Here is a 10,410-nt window from a genome sequence, read left to right on the forward strand (position 1 = left end):
TTATGTGTGCTACAGGAATGTTCCAGGTTCAATAAATGTAAAAAAATATATAAATAAATTAAACACTAAAATGACTGTAACAATTACGATTTAAACAACTTTACAGCTCAAAAAATACACGAGTTTTAACAGAAGAATGAATGCAAGTGCTTTTAAAAAATTATAAACTTTAAATTTCTGTTTAAACCCTCCAAAAATGGGCCACATTCTTGAAAAGCCTTGAAAAGGCAAGGCCCTATTGTTTTCGTTAGAATTATTATTATTATTATTATTTTTTTTTTACGACTATTGGGGCACTTTTGGGGCTCTTAACGTGCTCAAAAACTCTTGAAACTTTGCACACGGGTCAGAACCCGCGGCCATTAGGGCCGGGCTGAAGCTGGTACCCGGGTGTGGCAGGGGGGCTCGACAGTACACATATAGATCTCATTGTTTCATATATCCTTCATACTTTTACTTTTTACCTCAGCCCAACAGGAAATCGTCTATTTAGGGTTTTTTGGAAAACACATGCAATGGAATGTGAAATACTCCTCCTAGAGAATTCCACCAATCGCCACGAAACTCGGTCAGCATGAAGTCAAGACATTGAGGATGAAAAATTGACAGCGGATTTTTGATATCTCGATTTCATTGTCCCCATTGACTTCCATTGTAAGTGGCTCACTATGACTTAGATTTTTGCCTCTTTTTTTTTTTTTTTTAGATAAGAAGGGACAAGTCGAAATACATTTTTGGAACATTTCTTTAATGCGTGTGTGCTCAGAGTGCTAATGAAAATGCAGGTACGGGCCTAAACCCTCTAATAAATGCTGTCTTGGCAAAGTATTAATGTAAGCACAGACATTTATGTCAAGTGAACGTTAACAGTGGGACAAAAAATATATAAAAGTAACATAATATACCTGCCTCTGCCTAGTATGTAATTGTAACACTAATCAAACAATATAGGAAACAAAGAAACAATACAACCACTAATTTCTCTTGATTTAATAACTTGTTTAGTAACTTAAAAATTGTTAATGTATTATAGTCATAGAGTGAAGACCAGTTTTGTCACATTTAATTTCATTCTGAACATTTACAGTGAGGAAAATAAGTATTTGAACACCCTGCTATTTTGCAAGTTCTCCCACTTAGAAATCATGGAGGGGTCTGAAATTGTCATCATAGGTGCATGTCCACTGTGAGAGACATAATCTAAAAAAAAATCCAGAAATCACAATGTATGATTTTTTAACTATTTATTTGTATGATACAGCTGCAAATAAGTATTTGAACACCTGTCTATCAGCTAGAATTCTGACCCTCAAAGACCTGTTAGTCTGCCTTTAAAATGTCCACCTCCACTCCATTTATTATCCTAAATTAGATGCACCTGTTTGAGGACGTTAGCTGCATAAAGACACCTGTCCACCCCATACAATCAGTAAGAATCCAACTACTAACATGGCCAAGACCAAAGAGCTGTCCAAAGACACTAGAGACAAAATTGTACACCTCCACAAGGCTGGAAAGGGCTACAGGAAATCGCCAAGCAGCTTGGTGAAAAAAGGTCCACTGTTGGAGCAATCATTAGAAAATGGAAGAAGCTAAACATGACTGTCAATCTCCCTCGGACTGGGGCTCCTTGCAAGATCTCACCTCGTGGGGTCTCAATGATCCTAAGAAAGGTGAAAAATCAGCCCAGAACTACAGGGGAGGAGCTGGTCAATGACCTGAAAAGAGCTGGGACCACCGTTTCCAAGGTTACTGTTGGTAATACACTATGACGTCACGGTTTGAAATCATGCATGGCACGGAAGGCTCCCCTGCTTAAACCAGCACATGTCAAGGCCCGTCTTAAGTTTGCCAATGACCATTTGGATGATCCAGAGGAGTCATGGGAGAAAGTCATGTGGTCAGATGAGACCATTTGGTCATAATTCCACTAACCGTGTTTGGAGGAAGAAGAATGATGAGTACCATCCCAAGAACACCATCCCTACTGTGAAGCATGGAGGTGGTAGCATCATGCTTTGGGGGTGTTTTTCTGCACATGGGACAGGGCGACTGCACTGTATTAAGGAGAGGATGACCGGGGCCATGTATTGCGAGATTTTGGGGAACAACCTCCTTCCCTCAGTTAGAGCATTGAAGATGGGTCGAGGCTGGGGCTTCCAACATGACAATGACCCGAAGCACACAGCCAGGATAACCAAGGAGTGGCTCTGTAAGAAGCATATCAAGGTTCTGGCGTGGCCTAGCCAGTCTCCAGACCTAAACCCAATAGAGAATCTTTGGAGGGAGCTCAAACTCCGTGTTTCTCAGCTGACAGCCCAGAAACCTGACTGATCTACAGAAGATCTGTGTGGAGGAGTGGGCCAAAATCCCTCCTGCAGTGTGTGCAAACCTGGTGAAAAACTACAGGAAACGCTTAATTGCAAACAAAGGCTACTGTACCAAATGTTAACATTGATTTTCTCAGGTGTTCAAATACTTATTTGCAGCTGTATCATACAAATGAATAGTTAAAAAATCATACATTGTGATTTCTGGATTTTTTTTTTAGATTATGTCTCTCACAGTGGACATGCACCTACGATGACAATTTCAGACCCCTCCATGATTTCTAAGTGGGAGAACTTGCAAAATAGCAGGGTGTTCAAATACTTATTTTCCTCACTGTATTTGTATACTTGATACCAAATAAGTTTGGTCTCTGCATGTTGATATGCAAATACAAATAATATACCCCATGTTGCAGGGAGGAGATTTTAAAATGAGGAGCACTTTACACCACACAAAAACGTCATGCAGATGTTGCCAAAATAAAGGCTTGACAGATTAGATCTCTGGTTTAACTGGACCGCATAGCAATGCCATGTGCATTACAAAAATATATTATTTTTGTATTATAAATAATAATAATCAATAAAATATTATACGTTTACAATAACATAATATTCAAGTTGACTGGGTTCCAAATAATGATGATGAATAGTGGGTTTAGACACTATAACAAAGTGGCCAAAAACAGGCATACATTGGTCAGGTACAATTTAATTAGAAGTGTTTTTTCTCCCTCTCTCTCTCTCTCTTTGATTCACTGTTTTATTTATGTATGCATTTGTGGCTTAAATGAGTTTGTTTCTTTTTAAGAAGGCTCCAGTGTGAACCCTCACAGAAAAGTCTTAGAACATGGGCAAAACATTACCAAATTTTGGTAAAAAGGAATCGATTTTCTGAAAACTCGAAAACTGCCTTTATATGCTTTTTAGACCTTCAAAGTTCTGGTCACCATTTACTTGCATTGTGAGGACCTTCAGAGCTGAGATATTCTTCTAAAATCTTTGTTTGTGTTCAGCAGAAGAAAGAAAGTTAATGAGGGTAAGTAAATGATGAGAGAATATTATGACAAGTTTCCCAATAATAAGACCACACAATTATATACTAGTGAGATTCACATGACATGGAATACTGTAAAAGTGACTGATATGTTTGACTGTGTGTGTAGCAGATAATGTATGAAGAGAGAAAACAATTCTCAAGGAAGACTCGACACTAATAGCATTTGTATATAGAAATGTTTAATAAAATGTTGTGTAACTGGTTAAACATAGTAAAAAATGTCAAACAATCAAAAACAAAGCGTATTTTCTTTCCTTCCTCACCACCATTCGGCTTTTACCCATGTTATTCAGAGTGGATAATCACGCCAGAGACTTAAAAACACAGAGAAAATGAAAGGTATAGTGACACAAGCTTTGTATTGTTTTGTTTCTATCTGCATGCATAAAAGGGAGAGACTGTATGAGAGTGTGTTCGTAATACCTCTGCGTGTACTCTGGGTCAGTGTTCAGTAGAATGTCTTTAATCTCCTGTGGGGGATTCATCCCATGCAGTGCGGCCCTCTCCCATCTCTGAAGTCGACTGATCCCTGACACACGCACACACACATGGACAAAGCTTGAGACGACTTTAATTCAAGACCTCTAAGTGATAAGACTGAAAGTTTTTGTATTTCACAGAAACAGAAGCCACATAAGGAAGATAATGAAAAAAATTTTAATTTACTAAATGAACATCCTGCAAAATGGCAGATGATCGAATGGTTGATAAAAGGGATGGATTACCTGTACATGGTCCGAACCTCTGGTCCAGATCAAACACCTTCAGCTCCTGTAGCTCTATTTCTTTCAGACTCAGCTGTGGGGGCTCAGGCTCTGGTTAGTAATAACAGGTTCATTACATAGTTATGAAAGCTGTTTCTCCGCTTGAGCATTTGTTTGCTTGAATTGTCATGCTCCAGTTTAGGGATACCAAGACAATTCACTTTGCTTAGATCTACCTTTATTTAAACATGCACATACTGTCCCACCTGGTGGTGAATGAGACTTGTCTCTCTTGCCACCTCTCCTTGCCTTCTTTACAACCTTAAAGGTGTCAGTGATGAGGCCACGCTTAGGTGTCATATCTGAAATGAAATTATTGTTTGATTAAACATCACAGTTTGCTAAAATGTGTCTTGGGTGAATAAGACACGTCTATGGTACGCATTCTTGAGATTAACATGTTTTATTGATTCACACATCAAACAAAGAAAAGAAAAACAGATATACACAGAATCAATATTTAACCCCCACTACCACCCTTCCCAATCCCCAACCCCAACCCCACCCCAAACCTCAACAAACACTCCTGTGGTCACACATGAGCACACACACACAAATATATAATAATCACACACATTAATAACTACACCTTTCTTCCCTCTGCCCCACCCCGATAGCCCTCCAAGAATGCCAAATATTTGCCCCATTTCCAAACAAAAAAATCCAAATTCCCCAGTATTCTAGATTACCCTTCTTCGAAAGCCACCACCCTCCCCATCACCGAGCACTTAAATAGGGGCACTCCAGTCGACTTCCATCCCCTTAAAACAACAAGTCTGGTGATCATGACACTGGTTAGGACCTTATTATTTTTATGTGTTTATTCCTTATATTGAGGACCACCCCATCGCCTAAAATACAGAGTCTGGGGCACAATGAAATTTGAGTGCCCAATACGTCACACATAAAACTCTGAACCAAAATTCTTGAATCTTAACACACCACCAAAAAACATGGGTTGTGTCTCCATCTTCTGATTGGCAGCAGGTGGGTGTGTCTTTAAGACCAAGCCTATACAATCTAGAGGGGTCCAATAGAATCTATGTAAAATATTGAATTGCATAAGGTGCACCCTTGCATCTCTAGATGTAGACTTGATGTTTTTTAGAGTTCTAGCCCACACTCCCTCCTCCAATACCAAGTTTAAATCTTGCTCCCATAATCTCTTGGGAGAAGTTGAAGCTCCATCCCCCAGACTCTGAATTAGCAGGGTGTAATACACTGATGCCTCATGACCTTTTCCAAAAGCAGTAATCACCACTCCCAGAGTATCTGCCACTTTAGGGGGTGTACACTACTTAAAAAAATAGTACAGAGCAGGTGGCGCAGCTGTAAATACCTAAAGAACTGAGATCTGGGAATCCCAAAACGTTGAACCAAATTTTCAAAGGACCTCAACACTCCACTCTCATATAGGTCACCGAGTGTATTAACCTCCCTCACAATCCACTCTGACCAGTAGAAAGGGGAATTATTAATACATAATTCTGGGTTCAGCCATATTCTCATGGCAACATTTAAATAAATGTCTGAATTAAACACTCTGGACACTTTTGTCCATACCGAGTGCAAATGCGAGATAACGGGGTGTAACTTCTCTGAATAGTTTGATAGAAAGGCTTTGCAATGGTGAAATAGGGGCAAGAACTTCATGTTCAATACCAGGGCTCACTCAGATGGAAGCAACCAATGAGCCAAATGTCTGAAGCCCGAATGCATAATAATAAAACAAAATCTTGGGTAGGCCTAGCCCACTTTTGTCAATCAGCCTATGCAATTTACTGAAATGTAATCTGGGACATACCATTCCAAATGAAGGACTTTACTATGCTATCAAATTGCTTGAAATAAGAGAGGGGGATATCTATAGGAAGGGACTGTAGGAGGTAGTTGAATTTTGGAATACAACTCATTTTAATAACATTAACTTTCCCAATCATAGATAAATGTAATGAAGCTCACCTGCCCACATCGCTCGAAAACCTTTTTATTAAAGGGTCAAAATAAACTCTAACTAAATAACACAAATTTGTTGGGAATAAAATACCCAAATTCTTAATGCCCTGTTTGGGCTACTGGATGGTGCCCGGCTGAAAAGGCGTTAATGAACAGCACGCTGTCAGAGCCAAAGCTTCGGATTTAGACCAATTAACTCTGTATCCTGAGAACTTAGAAAAGGAATTAATAATTCTGTGGAGGCAAGGCATAGATCTAGTGGGTTGGAGACAATTAATAAAATAAAATCTGAGTAAAGCAGAAGTTTATCACCATACATCCAGCAACCACCCCTGGAAAATCATCCTCCTTAATTATCTCGGCTGCTAATAGTTCCAGGGCAAGACAGAAAAGTAATGGAGAAAGAGGGCAACCCTGCCGGGTGACCCTATAACATAATCGGAAATGAATCCATTTGTTTGTTCCCCCGCTATAGGTGCCTATAAAGTAACTTAATCAACCAATAAATGTATTCCCGAACCAGTACATTTCTATAATCTTAAAAAGATAATCCCATTCTGCTATATCAAATGCCTTTTTAGTATCAAGTGAGATGGCAGCGACCGGAGTCTGGTCATTCGCCACAGACAACATGATACTGATGATATGACTGATGTTATTAGAAGAGCTACAACCCCGAATATACCCCATCTGAGCTATATGTATAAGAGATGTCATAACAATACTTAAACTGTTTTTAAAATAAAATAATGTAAAAATTAAATTAAAACATTTTTGACAATATTTTTACATCTAGCTGGATCAGGGAAATTGGACGTAATGCTTACACTCACTTGGATCTTTGTCTTTTTAAAGAATCAGACAGAACATCTAAAAATTCTTTAATGATTCCATATAAACTTCTAGCAAAAGTGTTGCCAGTTCTGTAGTATAAGATCTCAAAAATTCATCAGATGACATTCGGCACTTTAGCTCTGTCTCTGCACTTTTAATATTCCCTTCCAACTCCAAGAGTTTTCATGGTTTGGATTTTTTGGTGAATGAGGCATATTGTATGATCCCACCCTAAGAACTACCTTAAGTGCCTCCCAAGCCATGCCCACAGAGGATACTGAAGACCAGATGTCTCCATATAAACATTGATTTCACCCTTTAACATTTGTTGGAATTCAGGGTTTTGCAGTCTCTTACATTAAAGCACCAACAATATTATTTCCTTTTCTCCATATGTGGCAACACCTTAAAATGTGCCAGTGCATGATCTGAGACTAAAATGTTTCCAACTGAGCAATCAACAACAGATGAAATGAGGGACTGAGATTAAAAAAAGAAATCTGTTCTAGAATAAATCTTATGGACTGATGAAAAAAATGTATAGTCCCTACCAGATAGGTTCAAAAGTCTCCAAATATTTGTAAGAACAAGATTTTTACACATCCAGTGTTGCTCTAGGGGGCTTACACATTTTTGTTTCACTATGATCAAGGACTGAGTCCATCAATAGATTGAAGTCTCTTCCCAGTATTATATCATGAGGAGTGACGGCAGCTTGAATCATCCCTTCAAGATCTATAAAAAAGCCCTGATCATCAACGTTAGGTGCATAAATATTAGCCAAAATAAGACTTTGCCCCTGAATTTCAGCTAAAACAATAATGACTCTTCCTAATTTATCTTTAATCTGTTTGAGACATTTGAATTGTGGATACTTACTTATGAATGTAATGACTCCCCTGCTCTTACTTGAACACTAAAGAAAACATGTCCACCCCATACATTTTTCAGCTTTCAGTTTCTTCTTGAAGAATATCATATTTCTTATGCTTAAAAATATAACTAACCTTCCTTTGATTAATGGGGTGCCCCAACCCATTCACATTCCACGTGGAGAGAGACAATCCACCCATATTAATATTTGACATTTTGAAATATTACAAAAAATAGATTGTGTGTCAAACACTAAATTATAAAAACCACATTCCAACATTAGTGCAACAATCAAACCCCAAACTTCCCCCCCGAACCAAACAAACAGAAAAAAGAAAAACGTGCATTAATTCCACTCACGACAGCACCAACTGACGTCTATCCTTCTAAACTCAAACAGTCCATGTACGCCTACGAGAGCCCTCACGACAACTTTGCTGTCGGATTGCTCAAGTCCGGTGTTTCTATACAAATTTTGTGAGACAGAATTACACAACAAAAGATGTAACACAAAGAACATGTAGATTCATCCACATAACAGCCGCTAGGCAGAACAAGCACAACAACAAAGAATAGGCACTCATTTTCTTCAGACAGTCAAATGAATGTTCAGTGAGCTGGCCTACTCGGTTGCTACATGAATGCAACAAATGACCTAATCACTCCAACAAGAAATACTCCACAAAACAAATTCCAGCCAACAGGAGGCATAATTACAAGGAACATGCAGATTCATACACAACATTCTGAAGGATTGTTACTTCACAAAACAAACTCCAGCCGCTAAGTGGACCCTGCACAAAAAGAAACAAAAAAGGTGCTCAGTTTCCTCGTACAATCAAGTGACTGTTCAGTGTGTCAGTCCACTCGGCTGCAACGTGAGTACCAAAAAATAAATTACTCCATTGAATTTATGAAGTTCATCGCTTGCTGGGGACATGTAAATATGTTACAGCCATCCTTATCATCTATTCTCAATTTGGCCAGGAATATCATTGCAAAAGTGACCTTCTGTTGTTGTAAGAGTTGACCTTTGACCTTCGTCAGCATTGCCAACTTTTTCAACATTTCTCGCCACAATTCCTGCAATTCTCCAACCAAATCGACTCCCGGGCTCGAGGCCTCCGGGGGCATGTCAGCTTGAGCACATAAGTGTCTTTTAATGTCTCCAGAGCCAGAATATTTTGAATTCTTTGACATATTGTCTTCCTAGAACAGTTATGGAACGGAGTGTATCAAATCTCACCGGTTTATGACACTAATAGTGTTAAAACTAGCAAAGTGCTCAGAGCTCGCTGTTCATACATCCGAACCTCGCATGGCGGCACGCGACTCCCACTGTACGTATTCTTAAAGGAATAGTGGAGCTAAAAATAAAAATTCTCTCATAATTTACACACCCTCAAGCCATCTCAGATGTGTGTGACTTTCTTTCTTCTGCAGAACATAAACAAAGAAATTTAGAAGAATATATCAGCCCTGTAGGTCCATACAATGCAAGTGAATGCTGATCAGAACTTTCAAGATCTAAAAAACAAATAAAGACAGCGTAAAAGTACAACTCCAGTGGTTTAATCCATGCCTTCTGAAGCTATGTAATATATTTTGGGTGAGAACAGACCAAAATATAACTTTTTTTTTCACGACATATCTTGCCATTGCAGTCTCTCCGCATGATCACAATTTCAAGCTCGATTACACTTCCTAGCGCTTGACACATGTGCAGAACATTAGATGGCACTAAAAAGTGTAATCGAGCTAGAAATCATGACCGCCAAGGAGACTGCAGATATCAAGATTTATAGTGAGCAGTTTTATTTTGGTCTGTTCTCACCCAAAATCAATAAGATCACTTCTGAAGACATTATTTAACAACTGGAGTCATATGGATTGCTTTTTTGCTGCCTTTATGTGCTTTTTGAAGCTGCAAACTTTTGGTCACCATTCACATGCATTGTGAAGACCTTCACAGCTAAATGATGAGAGAATTTTCTTTTTTTGGTAACTATTCCTTTAAATTAAGCTCTCACAATGTGCTCACTGAAGAATCTAAAATTCATGATATAGAATTTATTTCAGCATCCCAATTCAACAAACATGTGTTCGTTTGACACTCAAAATCAATGTTGATTTGTAAGCAATGTTTGGGGTTTATTCATAGGAAATTATTGTAGCACACAGCACAGGAAGACCTTTTACTTGACAAAGTGGACTCATTATGTTATGACAATGTATTAACAATGAATATATTTGTAGCATACCAATGTTCATTTAAAATTAAATTGCATAAAATTATCAGCAAAGGCGGTCTAAGAAGATTTTAAGCAAAATCTTATACAAGGAAATCAACAATGCTCCCAAAGTCTTGACAAAATACCTTTGCATCTCCTCAGATATATATAAAAATTACGCAGTAAATGCACTGCGTACTATTTACTACACCTGAATGTTGCTAGAATGGTGTCAGATGGTATATTGTTTGCGAAAATTGACAACAGTCTGAGTCTTCATCGAGAGGGCTTTTAACTTTCGCTTTGTGGTTTGATCGTTTACAAAACACTGCTGGCCGACGTTTAACAGAATGGGAGGAGAC

General features: G+C 38.5%; 1 protein-coding gene across 2 annotated transcripts; it reads right to left on the reverse strand.

Moving 5' to 3' along the window:
- Positions 1-3,558: 3,558 nt before the first annotated feature.
- Positions 3,559-10,396, reverse strand: LOC127651712 (DNA polymerase delta subunit 4-like). 2 transcript variants are annotated; one of them, XM_052137675.1, is made up of 5 exons: positions 10,260-10,396; positions 4,361-4,456; positions 4,116-4,205; positions 3,814-3,919; positions 3,559-3,704 (listed from the first exon to the last, which is right to left on the reverse strand). In XM_052137675.1, the coding sequence occupies exons 2-5, from the start codon at positions 4,452-4,454 to the stop codon at positions 3,680-3,682; spliced, it is 315 nt and encodes a 104-aa protein (XP_051993635.1). In that variant the 5' UTR covers positions 4,455-4,456; positions 10,260-10,396; the 3' UTR covers positions 3,559-3,679. The 2 variants fall into 2 exon arrangements, with proteins under 2 accessions (XP_051993635.1, XP_051993634.1); XM_052137674.1 differs by having other exon boundaries at positions 4,331-4,456.
- Between the last annotated feature and the right edge of the window lie 14 nt (positions 10,397-10,410).

Source organism: Xyrauchen texanus, chromosome 11 (genome assembly GCF_025860055.1).
Source record: "Xyrauchen texanus isolate HMW12.3.18 chromosome 11, RBS_HiC_50CHRs, whole genome shotgun sequence".
Classification (NCBI taxonomy): Eukaryota; Metazoa; Chordata; class Actinopteri; order Cypriniformes; family Catostomidae; genus Xyrauchen; species Xyrauchen texanus.

Excerpts from the sequence above, each read along its gene's own strand:
- LOC127651712 (XM_052137674.1), bottom strand. The coding sequence starts at position 4,454 with ATGACACCTAAGCGTGGCCTCATCACTGACACCTTTAAGGTTGTAAAG. Across the intron at positions 4,206-4,330 it reads ATGTGCATGTTTAAATAAAG|AGCCTGAGCCCCCACAGCTG; the intron begins GTAGATCTAAGC and ends ATTACTAACCAG. Across the intron at positions 3,920-4,115 it reads GAGGTTCGGACCATGTACAG|GGATCAGTCGACTTCAGAGA; the intron begins GTAATCCATCCC and ends TGCGTGTGTCAG.